This window comes from Vicugna pacos, chromosome 17, assembly GCF_048564905.1.
Source record: "Vicugna pacos chromosome 17, VicPac4, whole genome shotgun sequence".
NCBI classification, from domain to species: domain Eukaryota; kingdom Metazoa; phylum Chordata; class Mammalia; order Artiodactyla; family Camelidae; genus Vicugna; species Vicugna pacos.
The window spans coordinates 48,704,302-48,729,464 of record NC_133003.1 but is presented as its reverse complement, the minus strand read 5'-3'; the positions used below and the strand labels follow the sequence as shown (position 1 = coordinate 48,729,464).

General features: G+C 41.5%; 1 protein-coding gene across 1 annotated transcript in view; it reads left to right on the top strand.

The window, feature by feature from the left end:
* RAD18 (RAD18 E3 ubiquitin protein ligase) overlaps nt 1-16,592 on the top strand; it is a 99,133-nt gene extending 82,541 nt beyond the window's left edge. Inside the window, exons 12-13 of the mRNA XM_006206888.4 lie at nt 4,195-4,257; nt 15,705-16,592. Coding sequence (XP_006206950.1) covers nt 4,195-4,257; nt 15,705-15,837 — 196 coding nt within the window. The 3' untranslated portion in view covers nt 15,838-16,592. The remainder of the gene's footprint in view (nt 1-4,194; nt 4,258-15,704) is intronic.
* The last annotated feature ends 8,571 nt before the right edge of the window (nt 16,593-25,163 follow it).

Genomic DNA, 25,163 nt, shown 5'->3' with positions numbered 1-25,163 from the left:
AGTTGAGACTTGGAAAGATTAAGTAACTTGTCCAGGGTTACTTACATACCTAGTGACAGAAACAGGACTGAAACCTTAACTTTGTCTGACACTAAAATCTGTGATTTTGTTTTTTCCTCTGGGTAGTATGACCAGTCATGCCTTTGCCAGAGGTATTTGGTATGTTACTGTTCAGTTTTGATGGTAAAATTTGACTGTTAGAATAAATAAAAGGCTACAAAAGAAATAAGCAAAGAGTTTTCCTTCACCTGGTAAGATGTTATGCTGCTACTTTTGATCAGGAATGACAGGAGTAAAATTATATAGGAAAGGCCAAAGACCAACCAACCAGCAAGCAAACAAAAACAGTTGAATGTACACTTCTGAAAGTTTGAGCTAAAAATAAAGTCTAAATTACATGAAAAATCAAGTGTGGTTGTTCCAAATACATCTACTAGAATCTTCCTGAATAAGGGCTGGGAATCCGATAGAACTCAAGAATCATATTTTGTGCCTATGAACCTTTGTCTCTTGTATTTAATTTGTATAATTATATCCACTCTAGCCTTGTCTGGTTGGTAACATCAGAGCACGATTTGAATACCCTTCCATGGGGAGCTGTAACTTTCATGTACCAGACTTCACATTCATCTGGCTTCTTAAATCATGGTCCACCAGAGTGTTTCAAACCCAAATAGTTGGGTGTCTGAAGTCTACTCTGAAAAAGTTTCTTGTCTGAGAATTTAAAGCTACAGCTGTGTAGGTCTGTGTGTGCCCTGACCCTGGGTATCCTGGAGTGAGTAATTTATTTTCTCCTGTGGAAGATTGTTTAGATATCTTGAAAGTGTGTGAAAAGAATTTTTGATCTCCAAGGCATATTAAAATGACTAAGATTTCAAAAATATTAGTTACCGCTATCCACAAGGAAGAGCTCTGAGAGTGATCGTTTTAGTAACACTGTGTCATGCCGAATCATCCCTTTCTAAAATCCTGTTATGAAACTGTGTGTTCAATTTCAGAAATGCGGCTTTTGAGTAGAATATAGCGAGTACATTACCTTAGAAAGGAATGGACGTTTCTGTGTCTGCTGTTTTAGTTGTGTTAGCATCACCTTGCAGTGTCTTAGGGGTGACTGGAATTGGAGCAGCAAATGTAGCACGATATGCTGAAATTTCACTTTAGGTAAGCTTTAAACGTCCCAAACTTTGAATCACTCGGTTTAGTGATTGGTTTTCATCAGGTTAGCGGCGGGGCTGGAGTTGGAGTAGAAAGAAAGGTGATGAGAACTGAGGAAATCGGGGAGCCACGCATCGTGCTGGCCAGTGGTGGTGACGTGTGGAGGAAGAGGAGATTGTAGACCACTTCTGAGACGTGTTTTTTGTAAACCTCCTCTGCCGTCTGTTCTCACTGGGGTTGCGTAGCAAAGACCGCTTAGGTTTGTGTCGTTAATGCACCGCAAATATTTTCCTTTAACAAATCAGCGATTTGTACTGGTGATTTAAAAGCCCGTAGGTAAATTGATCCCAGACCACTAGGTTATTTGACAGGCTTGGCCGTCCTGCTTACTTAGCTGGAATAGTGGGGATGCTTTGTAACCTTGCTGGTTTTTTTTTTTAATTGCATGTATGGATTTGGGGAGGGTGGTGTCAGCAAGAAGCTTACCTTGCTATTTCTCTAGCTGTGTGACACCTGCCAGGACCCAGCGTCACTTGAGCACCACCTTTCCCCCATTCCCTGACCTCATGTGTTCCCAATAGGAGTGATTTCGCCCCGTAAGGGGTGGGAATTGGTTGAGGGGGAGGTGCTGGATGGTGAAAAAATCCTACTCCATCTTAAAGCATATGTGTGTGTGTGTGTATGCTACATGTATTATATGTAAACAGATACACATTATATTTGTGGTATTAAAATTTCATTGAGGGGCAATTAGGGGAAAAAATGTCTGAAAATGCTTAGGTGTGGAGGGTGAGGACAATAATGAAAAATGATTGGAAAAACACTGCCGTAGCTCTATTAGGTAAAGAAGGGTGGATGATGGCATCAGTAGAGAGAAGGAAATGGAAAAGTTACATAAACAGCTTCAGTTTTCCTTATAAAGTTGGAGTAGTTATCACTAAAATGAGGAATAACAAAGCCTGGGATCTTGCGAGCGGAGAGGTTTAGAGCTCTTCTCTGGAAACAGGAGTGGCAGTGGATATTAGCCCTCCCCAGTGGGTGGCTGTGTGGGTCTGTCTCTTAGGAAGATAGAGTTGGTGAAGTCTGCCTTGCATCTCCTTAAGGGTTTTCCGCTTTTCCCTCTTCCCTCTTAATGAGAACTATGTTTAGCTAGGTGTTTAATGGGAAAGCTTGTTATAGGCTTGTTTATACTAAAGTGAAAATGACTGATGATAAATTAATGTGTACTGTTTTCAGGGACACTTGCATTTGAGCAGGGGACCATCCTCAGTGTAAAAGAGTAGTAGGTGCTGAGGTACCCTGACAGCTTAGATCAGTGGTTCCCAGCCCAGTGACCTGAATGGTTGCAGTGGGTCTGCAAAAGTACATGCACATCAAGAATTGTCTGTAGATATAGTGGTCTCACAAATGCATGTCCACTATTTTTTAAATGTATACATGTGCTGCTCTAAAGGATAAAATATAAATTAACAGTATTACTATATCTATAATAATTCATTATTGATACATATTTTCTCAAGCCACAAATCCTAAAAGTATTGCTCCTACCACATGCAGATCCTCATCCCGAAATGTCTGGGAACTGTTGCGCTCACTGGACTGGAGTCACTACACTTGAGTGCAAATGGAATCCCCACACATCGCCCAGTATACTCACAAACCACAGACCAAGGGTGCCCTGCTTGTAGCTCCTTGAGGGTCTTGGGAATCTGGGGGTTGGGGGGCAGGGAAATCCCTCAAGTAAAACATTTGGTACAAAACTATTTTTTGTCTGTTGTTGCCCTTTTTCTATTCAGGCATCACAGGCAAACACTGCTTCAGAGCGATTTGTCGAAAGTGGTTGAGAATGATTCACTGGCATTTGAAATCTTCATAATTTTTAAACTTTTGTTATCTATTAGAATATCATTAGAAATATGATTGGCACTAACATCTGCAAACCTGTTGTCTCTTGCCTGAGAGTTGTTCCTTTGTTTTAGCCTCCTCTACCCTGGGGGTAGTGACTCCCTTTTTCTGAGTTGTCCCTAACATTGCCCATGACATTCTGTGTATTGGATGTCTAAAGAAATGCTTTTTTTATATGATGTACATCTTTAAAAAACCTATTTGTATATGTTTGGTAGGAATGTAGTTGGGTAAGGACATGATGCTAAAAGCCTTAACACAGCTTTTTTTTTTTTAAGAAATAGTATATGTCCTCTCTCACCTGTTCACTCTGCTGCCCTACACAGATAGGCCAAAGATTACACAGCACATTAAGCTAGGTTGTGTTATAACAAATCCCATTATTAACACAGGTTCCAATTAATTACATTTGACTTTACTTTGGTTACAAAGGGACTAACCGCCACCTAGGAACTTAGTATCTCTTGTGAATCTCTTTACTAGAGTGCAATTTTTAAAACACGACTTGGTCTTTGGTTGCCATCAGTTGAAATTGAAAAGGTGCATCATTTTTTTTTCTTGGAGTGTTTTTAATGCATTTTATTATTATTATTATTGAAGTCTAGTCAGTTACAATGTGTCGGTTTCTGGTGTACAGCATAATGTTTCAGTCATACATACACATACGTATATTTGTTTTCATATTCTTTTTCATTATAGGTTATTAGAAAAGGCTCGCGATTGTATTCCATTTTGATTTGAATCCAGGTTTTATGTTGAGGGATTTATTTAAGCTTTAGTGATTTTTAAAAAATTATTATTGCTAATTAATTAAGGTTTTTTTTACAGCTTTATTGAAATTGAGGTATAATAAACTGCAAGTATTTAAAGCACACAATTTAATGGGTTTTGTCCTTTGTGTACCATGAAAGCAGCCCCACAATAAAGATGGTGACCTGTCCATGGCTCCCAAAGTTTCCTTGCACCACTTTGTCGTCCCTCCTTGCCCAGCCCGCCCCCTGCAGGCAGCCACTAGTCTGCTGGTTTGCTTCCTGTCACTGTAGATTAGCTTGCATTTTCCAGAATTTTATATAAATGGAACGAACCATGCAGTCTTTTTATTGTCTGGCAATACTGACATACATATCCTTTTAGTTCCAGCTCAGACATCATAAGAGACCTCCTAGAAGAAGAGGAAGCCTGGGAAGCATCACATAAGTGAGTCCTCATGATCAAGAAATAAGCATGTACTTGACCTGAGAAATTATAACTCTGTACAGTTAATTTTCAAGTCAAAGACTCTTTGTGCTTACTGATTTAAGAACGTGATAGTTCACACGTATCAAGGTAAAGATTTCCAGTTTACTGCTAGTTTCTATATGTTTCTGCTTAGAAATGGAGTCTCAGCGTCATAACTCCAGTTACTTGTCAGAAGTTGTTTGTCTAAAGATAAACTGTTCAGATGGGCAATTAGCAGTCGGGCCTTAAGCACTGGCTCAGAGTCTTTAGAAAGCTTTTCATCCTTTCCTAGATGTTCCCAGTCATAAGATTGCAGTACAGCAGGGCAGATGTGTGCCACTGTGATTTCATGAAGGTCACACACTCAGGTGTGCCTCAGAACTGCCTAGCTGTTTTACTGTTTCTGTGATTAGTCCTTTGTTTTGTTCTTCACAAGGATTATTTGAACCCTTCTCAATTCTTTTCAGCGGCTCCAGCCGAGCTGAAGACCTTTCCTCTTCCTTTATAGAGAAAATAGAAGCCACTATATGAGAACCCTCATCTTTCCAATACCAAATGTATAATCTGCCTGTATTTGTACCTATTTCATCCCTCCTTTTATAATTCCTAACTTTTGTAATCGAGGGCTGTCCCTCCTCCTTTCTCAGTCTCATTTCTCCTACCTCCTTCCTACCCTTTTGTCAGGCATGTTATTCCTTCTCCCTTCTCTCATTTAGGCCCCTCTCCCTCCCCACTCTCTCTCTCTCATTGAGTTCTTATTGTGCCCAAATCTTTCCCATCTTGAAACCAGCCAGCACCCGGCTCAGTCTCTCCTCTCACTCGGCCTCACCAAGCAGCTGCTATCGTGCCCTTCTTCCTGGACGGCCTCTGCTTCACTTTCCATTTCCTCATCTCCCGCTTACTCTTCTGCATTCTCAGCCAGGCCCGTCATTCCGAAATAGCTTTCACTGAGTCACTGACGGACTCCATGTTGCTAAATCCAAAGGATAGTTTTTTAGCCCTCATCTTCTTTGATTTCTTTGCATTTGATAAGCCAGCTATACCACTCCTACTTAAAATTTTAGAAAGAAATTAAAAGCTTGGTAAGAAAATTAAGAAATAGTAATTTTATAGAAGTCAGTTGTAAGGGGGAATATTACAATAAAGCTTGAAAACAAGCAAACGAACAAAAAAACAAACAAGCCAAATAAATAAATGTCAATAAAATGTTAAGATGAAAAATTTGATATGTGAAAGTTTAGAGGTACTAAGACCAGGTGCTAAAAGCTGGAAGAAAAAAAAAAAAAGATAAAGAAGAGTGGCATCAGGAAAAATGGTGAAACAAGGACTTCTGCAGATTCTCTCCATGAAAGCAATTGATGAAACTGATGGAACTTGTCAGAATCAACTTTTTTAGAGCTCTGAAAATTAACCATAGGCAGTAGCAATCCAAGGAGCATTTCTTCAAGAAAAATGCCTGAGTCTTGGTAAGAAGAGCTCTGTGGTAATTTGACTTGCCCTGTTCCCCTCCCCACCTCCAGCTCCACAGTGGCCTTGGAAGCCAGTAGCGTGCAATTTTGATGAGGACCAGCAGCTTGGCAGCCCAAGAGAAGGCAGAACAGACTTGGAGCTCCTTCACAGCCTCACTCCCAGAGAATTCTTATTATGTGCCTTCTCTAGTGGTTCCCTTGAAGACCCCCACTTGCAAGACTGTCATTACCTGGCTTGGAGCTCACTCAGTGTGAAAAGCCTTCTTTCCTCCTAGGGTGTTTGTTTAAAACAGAGATGATTGATTAACTTCGTGTAGCCAGCTGAGGCGGTGGATAACAGTTGGGGCAAACAATATGCTAACCAAAAAGCTTAAAGGAAAGGCTGGAAAATGAGATTTCTCTGGGGGCTTTGAACAGCTCTGACATATTTTTGTGGATCTAAAAGGTCATATTCATGCATAGGACTCTGTGCATGCTTAGAAGAGACCTGAGAAGGTCCTAAGCTCTCACCTCTAGCAAACCATGAGGCTCTGTGCAAGCAGAAAGTAGAAGCTAAGGCAGAATTGTTGATCAGGTGCTTAATGCATGCCCCAACACACATGCAGAATCCCTTGGCAAAAACTGATTTTGACAAGGGGTTCGTTGTTACATTGGTTTTAGGTGTTTAGAGAAACTTCTACCCAATCATTAGCTGACCACTAAGCTCATTTAGTAGACATGTCAGTGGTCACACACAACAAAGAATGTGATTTTCAGAATTAGTTTAGAAAGTCACATAAGAACAGCAAACACCACCAACAACAAACCCTGAAGAAGGACGCAAATCTAATTTCCAGAGTTACCACAGTATATTGGTAAAAATGTTCAGTTTGCAACAAAAAATTAGGAGACATACAAAGAAACAGGAAACTGTGGCCTATACACTGGATGAGGAGGCAACTGATAAAATAAACTGTTTTGACTATATTCATGAATTAAACGGAAGTATGTCTCGCCAAATAGAGAATACCAATGAAGAAATAGAATTTTTTTTTTAAAGAAATTCTGGAGTTGAAAAACATAATAGCTGATGTGAAAAATTCACTAAGCAGATTTGAGCAGGTGTAAGAAAATATTGAGATTACAGTCATCCCTCAGTATCCATTGGGAATTGGTTCCAGGACCACCTCCACACCCCCCCCTTGCCCCATACATACCAAAATCCACAGATACTTAAGTCCCTTTTATAAAATGGTACAGTATTTGCATATAACCTGTGCACATCCTCCATATACTTTAAATCATCTCTAACTACTTATAATTCCTAACATAGTGTAAATGCCACACAAATAGTTGTAAATACAATGTAAATGCTCTGTAAATAGTTGCCAGCATGCAGCAAATTCAAGTTTTGCTTTTTGGAACATTCTGGAACATTTTTTCCAAATATTTTTGATCTGCTAATACAGAACCTGAGCATATGGAGAGCTGACTGTATTCAGTCTCGGGAACAGAAAGAAAAAAGGATGAATAATGAACAGCCTGAGAGACCTGTAGGACACCATCAAGCATACCAACATACGTATAATGAGAGGAGAAAGAGAAATAGGCAGAAATAATATGTGAATAAATAATGGCTGACTCCCTACATTTGACAAAAAGCATTACTCTACATGTGCAAGAAGTTCAGGGGATTCTGTCAAAGACAGAATGATTTGAAAGTATCAAGGAAGAAAGCATTCGTCACTTAAAAGGAATTTGGTGATTTCTCATCAGAAACCGTGGAGGCCAGAGACAGTGAGATGACATATTCAAAATGTTAAAACAAAAAGACTGTCAGCCAAGAATTCTGTATCTAGCAAAACTATACTTCAAAAACGAGGGAGAAATTAAGACCTTCCCAGAGAAATAAAACCTGAGAAAACTGGTCACTAGGAAATGTGCTCTATAAGAAATAGTAGAGAGAGTCTTTTGGCTAAAATGATAAGACACTAGATAGTAACTTGAATCCATGTGAAAAATTAAAAAGTCACAGTAAAAGCAAGTTTAAGAGTATAGATAAATACAAAAGACAGTATAGACATGTTTTCTGTTGTAACTCTTCCCCCCCCATCTGATTTTAAAAAAGACCTGTATAAAGCAATAGTTATAAATCTATGTTGATGGGCACATGATGTATAAAGGATATAATTTGTATGACAATAACAGCAGAAAGGTGGGAGGAAGAAACAGAGCTATACAGAAGCAAAGTTTTGGGATTCTCTTGAAATTAAGATGACATTAAGCTGAACTAGATTGTTATAAATTAATATGTTAGTTAAAATCTACAGGGCAACCACCAAGAAAATAAATTTTAAAATACAGTAAAAGAAATGACGGAAATTAAAATAGTACTCAAAAAATAACACAAAAGAAGGCAGTGATGGAAGAATGGAGGAACAAAAACCACCCCAAAACCAGAAAACAAATAGCAAAATGTCACACGTAGATCCTACCTTATCAGTAAGTACATTAAGTATAAATGGATTAAACACCAATTAAAAGGCAGAGATTGGTAGAACAGATATTTTTAAACATACGATTCTAATATATACTGTCTTTAAGAGACTCTAGATTCAAAGACACAAAGAAAAGGATAGAAAAAGATATCACCATGCAAACGGTAACCAAAAGAGAGCTGATGTGGCTATAGTAATATCAGACAAAGTAAACTTGAGGACCAAATTATTACTAGAGACAAAGAAAGACATTTTATAATGATGGAAACATCAATCCATCAAGAAGATGTAATAATTACAGGCATTTATGCATGTAACAACAGAGCCCCAAAATAGGTGAAGCAAAGGAGATAAAAACAAAAGGCCCATCAAAAAATTACTGTGGATGGGCCTGGCCCCAGCTTGTTTACAGTCCTTTGTGGATGAAGATTTCACAGTCTAAAGGCAGAGTGAGCCTGTGGACTTGTCTCCACACAGCGATCGTATTCATCGGTGGCCTTGCCTGGAGTGGGAAGAAGAATGGCCTCTTAAGACAAGAGAACCCGGGAAGCCCCTTGGCCCTGCAAATCCCAAGCCCGCTCTACAGCCGCTAATCTGTCTGTCCATGTTCCTTTTGAAGTGTTATGCTAAGAACTACATTCAGCGCAAAACTTGTCCAGGGCTATCACTGCTTGCTTTTGTATTTCTTATTTGACTTTCCAAGATCTTAAATTTAATCTTGTCTGCTTATTAACATCTCTCACTATTCATTCCTTTTGAACCTAGTATTCCTGTGCTGACAGTAAACTGTGGCTTCCCATCTTGAATTTGGGAAATGATTTCTGGACTGAAGTACAAGTCCTTACTACATGTATCATCCTTTGTTCTTTTCCTCTGGTGAGTGTCAGTCCTTGACACCAGCCTATAAATTTTTGGATGCCAATTCTGTCAGATAGCATATTGATTCTCCCTTTTCTTTTAATATTGCCTATCAAAGACTTTTCTGTCATCTGGTGAAAAAAAATCAGGGACCCACCCCTTTTAAGAGGTTTTTATCTAGAAACAAAAATTGTTTTATCCCAAGAAAGGCTGCTTGTTAGCTGATATTTTTTTTTCTTGTATGCCTTTAGTTTTTAGCAAGTAAATACTAATAAATTAGCAGAAGTTATTTCTGGGTATTGAAGAAGACAAATTTAACATCTATCATATTCCTAATATGTACTGATCACCTAAGGAATAAGTACTTTCGTATTCATTGTATTATTTAATCCTTGTGATTATAGTGGAAGAAAGGAATTCTGTCCACTTTGTTTTATGAGAAATCTGAGCCCAGGGGGATAGTGACTTGTCCTGAACGTCCTAAGCCAAGTCTAGTGCTTTCCCACTGTGCACAGCTGTTCTCTGAACCGAGTTCTTCATCAGTGTACACCTGAAATGGAGTCTGATCCCATGTTTGTGATGTTTCTGACAGCTTTTAAGTCTCAGTCCTGCCTCTTGCCCTCCCACACCTGGGCAGGCTGACAAGAAGCCCTGGGTGCTCCCAGTTCGGAGCTGGCAAACCACTGCATGTGTGGCAGCCCTCACTCTGACCCCCCCCCCCCCCATACAACCCCAAGCTGATTTCCTTCCCTTGCTCTCTCAAGCCTCTTTCCGACCAGCTCGGGAAGCCAGCCTTGCTCTCCCCAGAGAGCCTCTGTATGCAAGTAATAAAGCTTTTCATACACCCTTTCTGTGTGTCTGGGTGTCTGTGTGTGTGTGAGCACTTGCTATTATCAGTTTCAACATCCAAAGCAAATTTTGTGTGAGAGTCCATCTTGACTTTGTGGGGTGACTGCAAACACACTCTGACTCATTTGCTGTATTTTATTTCTGTCTCTGTGTTTTTCGATCGAGCATTCCTCAGACAAGTTTACGTCCTGTGTACAGTCACTTGTACTGCCATCTGCTCTTAAGAGAAAAATAAGTTGCCTTTGTGAGCTCTGGTAGAGTCTATTTACGACTATCATTAGACTTGCCCAAAGATGTCCTAAATTTTTATTATCTCATAAAGGCAAGTGTATCAAATTTACCGAGGGAGAAATAAGATTAAAATAATGTAGAAGTACTTGGTACACTTATGTGATATCTTCCTAAAACTACAGTAAAGATTTTTTTTTCTATCAGGTTTATTGAGGTTTGATAATAAAAGTCACCTGTTTTAAGTGTTTCATTTTATGAGTTTTGGTAAACATAGTGATGTAGCGGCTCTTAAAATTAATATATAGAACATGTCCATCACACCAGACAGTCATCTGGGGCTCTTTTGTATTGAGTCCCCTTCTCCCACCACTAGTTCCTGGCATTTGTTTCTCTGTCCCTACAGTTAATCATTCTTTCCCACAGTGTTAAATATATGGAATCATATAATAATGTAGGCTTTTGTGTCTGGTCCTTTCCGTTAGCGTGCTTTTGAGAGCCACCCATGTTATTGCGTTTATCAGTAGTTCGTTCCTTCTGATTACTGACTGGTGTTCTGTTATATGAACGTGCCACAGTTTTCTTATCCATTTAGCAGTTGATGGGCATTTGTGCTGTTTCCAGGAGTACAGTGTTTTGTGTGGACATAAGTTGTCATTTCTCTTGGGTAAACACTAGGGGTAGCTTTGCTAGATTGTATGATAAGTGTATGTTCCACCTACAAGAAACTGCCACACTGTTTTCCACCAGCAATGTATGAGAGTCCTAGTTTCTCCATATTTTGACCAATATGTTCTTGGTTTTTTGACCAATATGTTCTTGGTTATTGTCTTTTTTTTTAGCCATTCTAATAGATACATAGTAGCATTTCATTGTCATTTTAGTTTGCATTTCCCTAAGGAATGGTGACATTGAACGTTTTTCATTTGCATATTTGCCATCCCTATGTCTTGAGGAAGTGTGTCTTGAAACCTTTTGACCATTTTGTAAATTGGGTTTTTCCTTTAATTGTTGAGATTTGAGAGTTCTTTATCAGGTATGTGTTTTGCAAAGAGCAGTTTTAAATTGTGATGAAATCTAATTTATCAGTTTTTTCTTTTGTACTTTTTGTGCTCTACCTAGGCAGTCACTTATCTCAAGGTCACAAAGATTCTTCTCATACATTCCAGAAGTTTTAGGTTTTACGTTTAGATCTATGTCCTATTTCAAGTTAGTTTTTGTAAATGGTGCAAGATATGGACTGACGTTCAGTTCTTCTTTTTTACACATGGGTCTCCAGTTGTTCTGACACTGTTTAATGACGAAATTATTCTTTCTCCATGTAGTAACTTTGCTACTTCTGTTGAAAACTTATTGAATATGTATGTGTGGGTCCATTTCTGGAATCGTTGTTCTGTCCCATTGATCTATATATGTCTGTCTTCACCAGTAACACACTGCCTTATTTACTGCAGCTTTATAATGAGCCTTGAAATCAGCTAGTGTGAGGCCTAAACTTTTTTTTCCAGTTTACATCAGAGTTCATTCTTTGTGTTGTATATTCTGTGGGTTTTGACAAACGTTTATTGGCACGTGTCCACCATTATAGCATCAGACAGAATAGTTTCCCTGCCCTGGAACTCCTCTGTGCTCTGTCTCTTCACCCCTCCTTCTCCCCAACCTCCTGGCAACCACTGATTTCTTACTGTCCCATAGTTTGGCCTTTTCCAAAATGTTACCTAGTTGTGATCTTTTCCAAGTGTAGCCTTTTCAGTTGTAACCTTTTCAGATGGGCTTCTTGCACTTAGTAATATTTATCTAAGATTGCCTCATATCTTTTCGTGGCTTGATGGCTCATTTTTTCAGTACTGAATAATATTTCACTATATGGATTGCTGCTGTTCATTTATCCATTCACCTATTGAAGGACATCTGGGTTGCTTCCAAATTTTGGCAATTATGCTTTGTAAAGTGCTACATATAACTATATTATTATAATTATGAATAAAGTAGAGGGTTTGTGGTAAACACAGTTTTCATTTCATTTGGGTAAATACCAAGGAATATGGTTGCTGGATCATATGGTAAGAGTTGTTTAATTTGGTAAGAAACTGCCAAACGTTCTTCCAAAACGACTGTGCCATTTTGCATTCCCACCAGCGATGAATGAGAATGCTTCTTGCTCCGCGTCTTCAGATAACTGGTGTTATCAGTGTAATTTTTTCTTTTTCAGAATTGTTTTGGCCCTTCTAGCTTTGCTGCTTAGGAGTGGAGCTGGGGTCTCCCCTTTCCCTAAGGGAGATAAAAGGCCAACCACACGAACCCAGGAGTGAACATTGGGCAGGGGAGGGACTCAGATTTTACTGTGCTGGACAGAGGTAGCAGATGCGCCATCCTGCTTTGTTCTGGGGGGAAAGGAAGCACCAGGATTGATTTTCGTGGGGTTTGACGAGGCTTACAGTGGGGAAGGGAAGCACTGTGGCCTTGTAGGTGGCGCCCTTTGGGCTAATTCAGTGTGCTGTCTTTGTTGCCTCTACATCTGAGTATATACAGGAGATGATGTGTTCCGGATTTTAATTCCCCATCCAGTAAGCACCAGAGCAGATTCTCTGATAGGGAAGAGCCACTGTAGAGAAGCCCAGATACCCGTGAGTTCCCACAACCCACATAACCCCTTTGAGCTACAAGTCTTTAAGGCGAATGATTTTATTGACTGGAGCCTCTGGCAAAGGAAGGCAGCGTCCACCTGGAGGCACCCCTTGGGATTTTGGGCTTGTCTCCAGCCTAGCCTAGCTACCAGTTATGTCCCTTTCGAAAAGTGGCTGTTAGCTTGCTACTAGGATCTTGTCAAAACTGAATGTCTGACCCATGAAGGCTGTCTAGGCTAAATCATGTCTCCCTAAAATTCATACATTGAAGTCCTAACCTCCAATGTACTTGTGTTTGGAGATGAAGCCTTTAAGGAGGTAATTAAGGTTAAATCAGGTCATAAGACTTGTCATGAAGGTCACAGATTGGCAAAATAAAGACACCCCTCCCCTTTGGGGCTGCAAAGCCTGGAGGGCATCGATCAAACCATCTGGGTCACTCCTGTAGGTAGGAAGGGCCTATTCTCTGAAGAGACTGACTGGAATCAACAGTGGGCTGATAGTTAAGGATCTTGCTGAACTTTCTGTCCTCCCTGCAATCCACAGGCATTTGAGATTACTGAATGTTAGAATGGCCTCCTTGAGAAAAAGCAACTCCCTCACCTCCTCCTGGTCCACACACCTTAGCAAGGCGGTTTGCTCACTGAGTGCTGCTGTGCTGAGAAAGGAATCATCTCCTTTTGGCCACCTTCTGGGTAATGATCAGGACAAAAAGGGTGTTGGGGTTATATCATCCTGTTCCAAAAACTCAGGATTCCTTCTTCACTATTCCTCGGCATGATACAGCTTTCTCTCCCTAAGAGCAATGCCACATTGGCCAGATGGGTACACCCTCTGAGTGGCAGCTTGGCCAAGAGAGGTCCTAGAGGATTCAGACTTGACTCTGGTTCAGCCACCTGGATTCACCTGTTGAACTGACATGATCTGAGTCAGAGGTTGGCAGACTATGGCCCAGGGGCCACATCTGCTCTAGTGTTTTGTTAATAAAGTTTTATTGGAACACAGACACACACATTTGTTTATCTAGTGTCTGTGGCTCCTTTCACATTACAACAGAATTGAGTACATGTGATGGAGACTGGCCCTCAAAGCCCAAATACCTGTCCCTTTACAGAAATTTTCCAGCCCCTGTCCTAGGTCAAAAGCCTGGTGACCGCTTGGTTGAGTACAGTGCTTACTGAGTCCCTTACCACGGCCCAGATGAGTCAAGGTGGGGACCATAACGAGGCTCTGAGCGTTTTATAAAAATGCCCTTATCCCTCTCTCACCTCACCTTTCTGGATAAAAGGACTGGATGTGAGTGAGGAAGATTACAAAAAAGGTTAAGTTATGGTTAGTAGGAAAGAGGCACACTGATTCTGTGCAGGTGGAGAAAGAGCAACAAGAAGGCCACTTGCGGCGGGAACCTTAGGCTCCGGCGGATGTGGAGGGGGCGGGCGGTGATGACCTTCGTCTCTCAGAGCTGCCCCTGGAGCATCTGGTCATGCACGTTGTCCAGCTTTTCCCTGGAGCCTTAACATTAGTCATAGTTATTTAAGGTACTGACCTGATGGTTCCAACATGTGGTCATTTCATCTATATCTGATGGCTACTTTATCTCTTGCCAATGGATTTTTTTGTTTTTTTCCTTCTCTGTGTAGTGTACATTTTGCCTAAATGAATGCCCGTAGAGACTGAGGTAAATAACATTTATGGCTGGAAATAGGCAGCCCTCTTCTTCTGTCGGGCCGTTAGTGTGGGGCGTTGACCTAGGTTGGAGTTTCCTTGTTATGAACGTGACCTTCGCTGCATCAGAGGGGCCAAGTTCCTCTAGCAGTGGGTGCTTAGTGTCAGGGCAGTGTGGCCGGAGGTTTGCTCACTAATTTTGCTCCATTTCCTTCCAGTGGGTTCTGCACCCCTAGTCCCCTCAAGGGCCATCTCTTCTCCCTGTGGGTACCTCCCCCTCAGCCGTTTCCTGCGGTTGCTTATTACTCGGTGCCGGGCTGGTGGCGGGCCAGGCCGGTCTGAGGCCGTGGCCTGGGTCTCGGCGCTCTCCCCCGCCTCCCAGGCGGTCGGACTGCCTGGACCCACCCTCCGCTTGGTATTGTTTGAGCACGTCAGCCCAGAGAGTCTGCTGCCTCTCTTCTGGAGGTGGAGGTTTGTCTCTGCCATTTCCCAGCAGCAGTGAATCTTTGCCTGGGGTCTTGCAAATGATTTCCTGGCCTCCCCACTCAGGCAGACTGATTTTACTCCCACTCCTCCCCAGAGGCTTTGGGCTCTGCCCGAGCCTGTGGACCAGTGAGTTTTCTGCTCTTCCCTCAGCAACTCAGAGCTGTTGCTTCATCGGACAGAAGGGTCCAGGAAGAGGCAGGGCTTCTGCCTGACCCAGGCGCCCTGTCCCCTGCTTTACTCCTGTGCCGCGGGCTCCTGCCTGTATCACAGAAAGCAGTAGAGCATCAGTTTCCGTCTTCCCCCATCTGTCCCGCGGCTGCCTCTCCCCTGGCCCTGTGCTCTGCCTGAAGTGAGGGGACGTACGTGCCCAGCTCCCTTGGGAGGGAATTTTGTTTTCTTGGTTCCCTTGCAGCCTCAGCTCTTCGACAGGATAAAGATAAGTTGTGATTTTGTTAGACTCTCTTGCTTCGTCCTGTCAGGGTGTTTTCGCAGCTTTCTACATGTGAAGCAGAAGTGTAAAACAGCTAGATTTTGATTCAGAAGAAAGGGGTTCAGCTCCTGGCTCTGTCCCCGAAAATCTGTGCCCAGTCACTGTTTTCTCAGTTGTGAAGTGGGTGCCACATATTAGAGTAGATTTGTCAGTGGAGTGGAGGGCTGTTTGGAGGATTAAATGAAAATGCATGGAAAGTTGCTTGCGAACTAGAAACTGCTGTGGAATAATCATGACCATTACTTTCTAAGCAGCGTTTTCTTTTTTCCATTTTCAGAAATGATCTTCAAGGTGCAGAAATGAGCCCAAGACAGAATCGTCGTGTGAGATCAGCTGAGAGCGCTGAGCTGGAGCCAAGCAACAAGCGGAACAGGAACGAGTCTGGGCGTGCGGACTGTTCCCATGAGTGACCAGAATGTGGTACCCTTTGTTGTATAGATTTCATATTCATAAATGCCCAAGTGAAGAGGTTAAATTCTAAATACTACGTTCAACCAATTTTCAGTCTTTTCTACCTTCCAGGGAAAAAAAGTTACAAAACATCCTCACTTGGTCAGTTACCTCCTGCCTCTAAAACATCTCTCTCTAAAGATACCGACCTCACTCGTTCACCACCTTTGCAGAGGACACAGACTTTTTGGCAAAGGGGTTTTGTTTGATTTTGTTTCTAAATTCCAGAATGTCCTTAAGCCCCTCTCCTTCTCTTCCATGGAGAAACTAGCTTCAGAAAAGGATCCTTCAGCCCCCCTCCACCAGGAGCAGTTGAGGTGTTCAGAGCCGCTGTGTTTTTGGAAAGGCAGGATGTCCTAACTCGGGTCCTCCGTGTGTGGGAGCGCAGGGTGCCTGGGTGCCGGAGTGCGTGTCACAGCAGTTGCAGGATGGTGGCTGCCCAAGTTTGGTATGGTTGGTAGTTAGACCGTGTCTTACACTTGACTTGGGGTAGGATGTTAGCACTGTAACCTAAAGGCACAAACAATAACTTTGAAACATTTCGGCATATTCTTCAGAAATGGCACTTACAAAGGATTCCTTCATCTTTTTTTTTTCCACTGGGCCAAATCGAATCTTTAACACTTTGAATCCCAGCTATTAAATGGAAAGAATGCAATAAATGAATTTTGTAATAGCGTCTATATCAATTTAAAATAAAGTCCTTGAAACAGTCTCCTGTGAATACTTGAGTTCAAGCTACAGATCATTGAAGGGGGTCATCAGAAATTTTTGTCTCTGTGTAAAATGTCCCCAGTTCTTTCTAGAGTTTCTAATGCCTGTCTTTGGCATTTCAGAGCCAGTCCCCCCGACTCCAACCCCCTGCCACCTCCCAACCCAAACCGGCTTTTAAATACTACGACAGCAAACAGCAGCGGTAAGACAACAAATTTATGAATGTGCTGGGGCGTTTGTGACTTCCCCTTTCCAAAGAACGTCTCCATTGACTTTGGCTTTTTAGTACGCTTTCGGGTTTCTGGGTAATGTGTGGAGTCTCATTATGACTTGGAGTTCAGCATTTTCACACTTTAGTGGCCTTTTGTTTTCTTTATGAGTTCCCTGAGCTTCAAATGGTTAAGAATTTGTCATAGTCATTTCATCCGCTAAAAATCATAAGTGGTGGCACTAAGGCAGCTAAAGGCACCACCACTCACTGAATGTATCAAATGATCTGATGTGAGGTAAGTGAACCATATCGAACCAGAATAGGGTTTAACATTGATGTGATACTTACATCACTGAGTTATCAGAAATTATGCTAAAATGAAAACCACTTGTTTCATTAAAAATTACACAGCCTGCTGTAAATTAAACTGGAAGTAATTTCTAGTTGAATTGCAGCAAAAGGAGTTTGCAACGGAGCAGTGAGGCCGAAGAGAGGGAACCAGGCGAGTGAATTCATTCAGGAAACATCTGATTAACTACTTAGGTAGGCAGCAGTCCCTTTGCAGAGCACCGGGGATACAGAGGTGGCCAGAGGCCATCTGAAACGCTGGTTCTCAGGAGGGTGGGGAGGAAGATTCTGCCCCTCAGGGAACACCTGCCAACGTGTGGGGAACTTTACAGCTGTCACAGCAGTGGGTGGGGCACTGCTGCTGCTATCATTGGGTAGAGTGAGGTCAGGGATGCTGCGGAACATCCCACACGGCCCAGGTCAGCCCCCTGGAGCATGTGCTTGGGTTACCTTAAAGCACCACGGACGGGCGAGGGGGTGCTTCACCAAGAGAAATTTGGTGTTTTTTTCACAGCTCTGGAGGGTGGCAGTCCCAGATCGAGTTGTCAGTAGCATTGGTTTCTTCTGAGTTCTCTTTCCGTGGCTTGTGGATGGCCACCTTCTCCCTGTGGCCTCACATGGTCCTTCGTCTTTGCTCGCACGTGTCTGTGTCCTAATCTCTCTCATCAGGGCACCTGTAGTATTGGATCAGGGTCCATCCACATGGCCTCACTTTACTTAATTACCACTTTAAAGATCCTGCCTCCAATCCATTCATGTTCTGAAGTACTGGGGATTAAGACTTCAGCAGATGAATGGCCAAGTTGGGGGTCACAACTTAGCCCGCGACACCTCACAGCAAATAACTATCCTGTTCAAAATGTCAGCGGTGTTAGATTGAGAAGCCCCCAATATAAAGGAAGTCCCAAGTCCTTTTGAAAAGTAAAGCCTCATAAGCATTTACTGAGCTCTGTTTGTTGCACCTTGCATACTTAATATTCATACACTGAAAGAAAGGCATTATTATACCCACTTGAGAATCAGGACATAAGGTATTAGATCCAGGATTGAAACCAATAAGCTTCTGATTCCAAAATTCACTTTTTAGTGAAAACATGACCATCATTATTCATTCTTTTTACCTCCCAGCTCCTCTCCAGGGTGTAGCAGCTCCTGTGGGGGTGTCATCTCCCCCCCGCAGCGATGCTGCAGGAGGGCAGCTGTGTGTAACTCACAGAAGCGCTTCCAGATGGCTGTGCTGGGTCCGGCCATCCTCCGTGCCTCATGCCTTCTCTGTCTTTGGTGCTCCTCACTGAGAATCGCTGGTCTGGTTGGAAAGGCGGTGCATACGCGTAAGACAGTGCAGGTCATGTAGGGAGGCGGGTACATATTAAAAAACGGCCTCATATGGTAAAGATTCATGGCAACAGATAGAATCGTGAGAGAAGGCTTTGTGGAGGATTTTCTTCCTTGTGGCCTTGGCTCTGTAAAATGAGAAGCAACCCCCTAGGATGGCCACACAAATGTGGTTACTGGGGCTGAATATGAAATCTGACTCCAGTTTTCTTAGAACCTGGAAAAGGCAGAAACAGTGGATTACAAAATTCTTACCATCTGATAAAAGAAAATCACAATTCTTCAACGAAGACATGTTTTTCCCTTTTTTTTTTAATTGTAAGAGTAGTTCCTGATGAGCATGAGAGGGAGATAATCATGACAGCCATTAAATTCATTTCCGTTTTGATACCTTTCTCTGGTTTTAGTTTTTGGTGTCCTTCACGGTAATTATCTGAGGCTGTGAGCAGGTCACATGGGCCCCACCCTGCCGTGTTGCTGGCTTTGTGTCCCCACGCACACTTAGGCTTCTGGCAGCGGTTCCCCATCCCTTTCCCCAGACTACTGAGGATACAGGACAGTCCACGCCTGAATGTCACTGCTCTCCTGGCCGATGCCTGCTGGGCGCCTGCCACCCTCCCCAGTGCCCCACCGCAGGCACCACTGCCGGTCCTGCCAGAGGATCCTATCTTGCCTGGGATGCTGTCTCCGAGCGCATCCCTGAGGTGCGAACCCGCGCGTTGCCAGGCATCCCTGCCACCCTGTTGGTTTTCTTGGTTCTTGGCCTTGCCGTGTTCAGAGTGGGAGCAATGAGACTGCGCTCCCAGGTCTGTAGTGTGATGTCGCCTGGGACCATGGTGTCCTCAATAGGAAATTTCCTGCTTCTCTTTTTTCCTTCCCCTTTTCCCCGCTCCCTTTCCCCCTTCTCCCTCCTCTCTCCCTCCCCTGCCTTCCCTTGGCTCCCATGACAACATGTTCAATAGTGTGCAGGACAGACAGACCCTGCCCTGTGGAACTTGTAGACCAGATCAGATCGTCACACAGGTTACAGCTGTGGTGAGTGCAGCGACGCAGAGGTGCCCGGCCTCATGAAAGCGCGTGAGAGAGGGATTTCCGTTTGGCCTATGAACTCTGTCTATAGGAAGCTTGAAAATCAGTCCAAGGGGATGATGTTAATCACTGTATTCCCTCCTTGTCCTCTGTGTCCCCATCCCTAGGATCTGTGCACGTATCTTCTGACTCCTTTGGTCCAAAATATAAAATATGAAAATATTCATGGAAGTCAACTCATGCAAATACATGTCTATGTATTCACTAATTTCACAGTTATGTCAGACAAGCCGGACAAGTTAGGATTTCACATGACTTAGCCAGGACCAGCGCCACACACACACACACACACACACACACACACACACACACAGTGCTCTTACCATTTTATCACAAAGCACTTTGGCAGGGCGTTCCGACTGCTCTTGAACCACTGCATCATGAACTCATCTGGATCTTCTGCCAACTTCGCACACAGTCTCCTGTTGTTGAGTATTTAAGTTCCTTACAGTTTTTCCCTGTCATAAATAATAAGAGAATTATTTCCTTAGGTTAGAGTCTCAGAAATGGAATTGTTGAAACATTAGCTCTTAATAAAATCTATGGACAGGCTGTTTGCAAAACAGGGGCCATCAGGATGTTACATTCTAAAGGGAGTTTGTTCGTGGGTTTTAAAAAAAATGGTTATTGGGAAATAGACTGGGGCCCTTCCTGGGAATTTCACAGCGTGCAAAAGCTTTCGTATGGCTGCTGCTTCTGTTAACTGTCAACGCTGACAGTCTAAAATGGAAGAGGACTCAGAAAAGACAGTTCTAGAGGTTTTAAGCAAGCAAAGACCAAAAGTACCTAGGGGGTTCTCATGTGATAGTATCTAGGATCTCTGAGGGGAGTGGATAGACAAATTTTTATAGTGCTTCACACCCCGGCTGGGTACATCTGGCCAGATTCTAGAGCTGTTATTTTTTCAGTACTGGCCAGAGAAGGGTCCACTGCTTTGAGTGCCAGATGAAGAGGTGGCAAATTTGATATACTCTTAAGAATATCTTTACTTGAGTGGGGGGCTGGGTGGGCTCAGGAACACCAGCAGGGTTTTGTTTTGTTTGTTTCGGGAGGGTTTTTTGGTCCCTGTACAGCTTTTCTATAGCTTTGAAACTACAGGTTTCGTAATTGAAACCCCAGACTTCCACATGGCATTTTTTTTTTACTGACGTATATTCAGTTTACAATGATGTGTCACTTTCTCATGTACAGCATAATGTTTCAGTCATACATAGACATGCATATAGCCCTTTCCATTTCACTACAAGATACTGAATATACTTCCCTGTGCTATACAGTATAAACTTATTTATCTAATATTTTATATATAATAGTTAGTGTCTTCAAATCTCGAACTCCCATTTTATTCCTTTCCACCCCCTTTCCCTACTGGTAACCATGAGTTTGTATTCTGTGTCTGTGAGTCTGGTTCATACATAAGTTCATTTGTGTCTTTTTTTTCCTCTTTAAGATTCCACATGTAAGTGATATCATAAGGTATTCTTCTTTCTTTTTCCGGCTTACTTCACTTAGATTGATGATCTCTAGGTCCATCCATGTTGCTGCAAATGGCATTATTTTATTCTTCTTACTGCTGAGTAGCATTCCATTGTATAAATATGCCACAACTTGTTTATTCAGTCATCTGTCGATAGACATTTAGATTGTTTCCATGTTTTGGCTGTTGTAAATAGTGCTGCTATGAACATGGGGGTGCATGTGTCTTTTTGAATTAGAGTTCCCTTTGTATATATGCCCAGGAGTGGGATTGCTGGATCATCTGCTAAGTCTATTTTTAGTTTTTTGAGGAATGTCCATACTGTTTTCCATAACAGCTCCACCAAACTACATTCCCACCAGCAGTGTAGGAGGGTTCCCTTTTCTCCACACCCTTTCCAGCATTTATTGTTTGTGGACTTTTGAATGATGGCCATTCTGACTGGTGTGCACATGGCATTTTTTATTACTCCCATTTAGATTGCAAAAGAACTGTGTCACATGACAGTCACCAGGACCCTGGCTTCCTGGGGTACAAGGAGGGTGAGCTGGAGTCCTCCAGAGTTCTTGCAGCCAGTCGCCAAAGTCCTCCCCCGTTCTGGCCCTGTGGGTCCCCCACCATGGGGATGCTTCAGGTGGAGGAAGAGCCAGTGAGGGGCGTGGTCGGGGAGGCAAAGGGACCCCTGAGCTGGACCTGCACTGGCTTCTCAGAAACAGTCATTTAACTTGTTGATTTACAGGCAAAAGTCCCTCATAATTTCCCCTTTTGTGTACAAGTTTTTGTGAGAAACTTTCTCACCGTTCTCATTTCTGCTATTGGTAATTGGGGTTTTCTTTTTTTTCCTCCTCAGACTGTTTAGAGGTTTATTAATTTTATTGGTCATCTCAGAGAACTAGTTTCATTGAATTTCTGTAATGTTTTGCTCTTTTCTGTTAGATTGTTTGCCACTCTGATCTTTATTATTTTCTTTATGCTGCCTACTTTGGATTTAATTGTTGTTCTTTTTGTAGTTTCTTAAGGTAGAGGCTTAGGTCATTGATTTGAGTCCTTTTTTTCTAATTAATTTAATAACATTTCCCCTAAGTACTGCTTTAACAATAGTCCATAAATAATATGCTGTGTTTTAATTTTCATTCAGTTCAAAACACCTTCTAATTTCCCTTTTAATTTCTTTTCTGACACATAAGTTATATATAAATGTTACTTAATTTGAAAATATTTGAAGATTTCCCAGAGAGCCTTGTTTTATTGATTTCTAATTTAATTTCATAACTTTATGACTTGAACCCTTTCACATGCAGTGAGACTTCTATTTTTAATGCCCTAGAAGACGGACTATCTTGGTAAATGTTCAATATGCACTTGAAGAGAATATGTACTCTGTGGTTGGGTGGTGTGTTTGATAAATGTCAGCTACGTCAAGTTGTTTGGCAGTGATGTTCAAGTCTGCTCTAGCCTTGCTGATTTTGTCTGCTTGTTCTATCATTTGTTGAGAGAGTTGCTGAAATTTCTGAATATAACTGTGGATTTGTCAATTTCTCCTTACATTTCTTCAGTTTTTGCTTCATTTATATTGAAGCTCTGTTTTTAGAGGCATAAACATTTAGAGTTGTTAATGTCCTTTTGACGAATTCACCTCTTTATTCTTCATAAAGTAGAGCTTCTTTATCTGTAGTAATAGTCTTCACTCTTAAATCTACCTAGTCTGGTATTAGAATACCCCCTCCAGGTCTCTTTTGGTTAGTGCATTTCCATCTTTTACTTTTTAAAATTATTTTTAATTTATTTTTACTTTTTATTGAAGTATAGTTGGTTTACAACTATACTATGTTATATTAGTTTTAGGTACACAACATAGTGATTCAATATTTTTATAGATAATACTCCATTTAAAGTTAAAATGAACTATGGCTATATTCTCAGTGCTGTGCAATATATCCTTGTAGCTTATTTATTTTATACGTAGTAGTTTGTACCTCTTAATTTCTTCCCCCATCTTGTCCCTCCCCCATTTCCTCTCCTTCTTGGTAACCACTACTTTGTTCTCTATATCCATGAGTCTGTTTCTGTTTTTGCCTTTATGTTTAAAGTACATTTCTTATAGGTAGCATGTGTAGTTGGGTCTGACAATCACAATTTCTGCCTTTTAATTGGTGTGCTTAGAACTTTCACATTTAATGTGATTATTGCCTTGGTTATGTTTAATTCTATCATTGTATTTGTTTTCTATTTTCTCCCATCTATTCTTTATTCCCTTTTTTCTCTTTTTCTTCTGTATTTGGATGAAGTATTTTTTATTTCATTTTACCTCCTTTGGTGATTTATTAGCTATAGCTCCTTATTTTGTTATTTTAGTGGTTGAATTAGGGTGTATGGTAGTCATCTTTGAGTTATCACAGCCTGCTTTCAAGTGTTACTAGACTACTTCATGTGTAATACAATCATCTTCTGATACTTCCGTTTACCCCCCCTTTATGTTATTGCTGTTATACATTTTGCTTTTACTTATGTTATAAACCATACATTGTTATTGTTGTTTAGACAGTAAATTATCTTTTAAAGGGATTTATATAATAAGAAAAGAGTCATGTCTGTTCATCCACATAGCCACCATTTTTGAGGCTCAATGTTCCTTATCCATGTTTTTGCTTACTGTCATTTTCCTTCCACTTGAAGGACTTTCTTTAGCATTTCTGCTGCTGCTGCTGATTTTTTCAGCTTTGTATGTCTTCATTTCACTTTCAATTTTGAAAGAAGTCTTAGTTAGGTATAGAATTGTGGGTTGATATTTTTGTCCAGGACTTTGAGATGTTGCCCCATTGTCTTCTTACTGCTTTGTTTCCTGTAAGGTTTCTGTCATCCTTATCTTTGTTCTTCTCTTTGTAACATGTCTTTTTATCCTCTGGTTGCTTTTAAGATTTTCTCTTACTAGATTTGAACAATTTAATAATAATATGCATTGGTGTCATTTTCTTCATGTTTCTTGTGCTTGGGGTTTGTTGAGCTCTTTGGATCTGTGGAATTACCATTTTCATCAGATTTGGAAAATTTTGAGCTTCATTTTCTTCAGTCCTTCCCTCTCGCTTCTCTCCTTTGAAGATTCATTCCAGTTACATTTGTATTAGGCCACTGAAGTTGTCCCATAGTTCACTGCTGCTCTTTTTATTTTTAAAAATTCTGTTTTTCTGTCTTTCATTTTGTATACTTTCTATTGCTATAGTTGAAGTTATTTCGTCTTTTTTTCTGAAAAGTCCAACTTGCCTTTAATTGAATCCACTGTACTTTTTAATTTCATACATTGCAGTTTTCACCTCTAGAAGTTTAATTTGGATCTTTTTTACATCTTCTAAGTCTCAATTTTCTGAACACCTGGAATGCAGCTAGAATAACTGTTTGAATGTCCTTATCTGCTAATTCTTACATCTGTATTAGATCTGGGTCAGTTTTACCCAATTAATTCATTTCCACATTATGGGTTGTGTTTTCTTGGTTCTTTGCCTGCTCAATAATTTTTAATTGAATGCTAGTCATTGTGAATTTTACCGTGTTGGGCCCAGAATATTTTTCTTTCCTTATAAGTAATCTTGATCATTGTTCTGGGACACAGTTGAGATATGTGGAAACAATTTGATTCTCTTGGTTCTTGCTTTTAAGGTATTTTTGGTGGGCTCAGAACAAGGCTCAGTCTAGGGCTAATTTTTCCCTACTGTTGAGGTAAGATTTCCCTTACTACTCAAGTGAATGTCCTGTGAATTATGAGTTTTGCAGGCTGACTGGTGAGAACAGGCTGTGTCCAGCTACAAAAATAAGCCGTTTCCACGGTATGTGAATGCTGGGCACTCCTACCTCTAATCCTTCCGAAAAGTTCTTTCCCAGTCTCTAGCAGTTTCTTTATAATGCTAATCAATATTATCCTGAAAACTCAAGACGCACCCTCTGCGGGTCTCCAGCTTTGCTCCCTATGCAGAAATCTCTCTGCATCTTTGTCCAGCTGGTGTCCCTGGACTCCCAGTTCTGTCTTCTCAACTCAGGGGGTTCATCAAGCTCTGCCTGGGTCTCCCATCCCTGCAGCCCCCGGAGATTCTCCCAAGGCAGTGAGCTGGGGCAGCTGA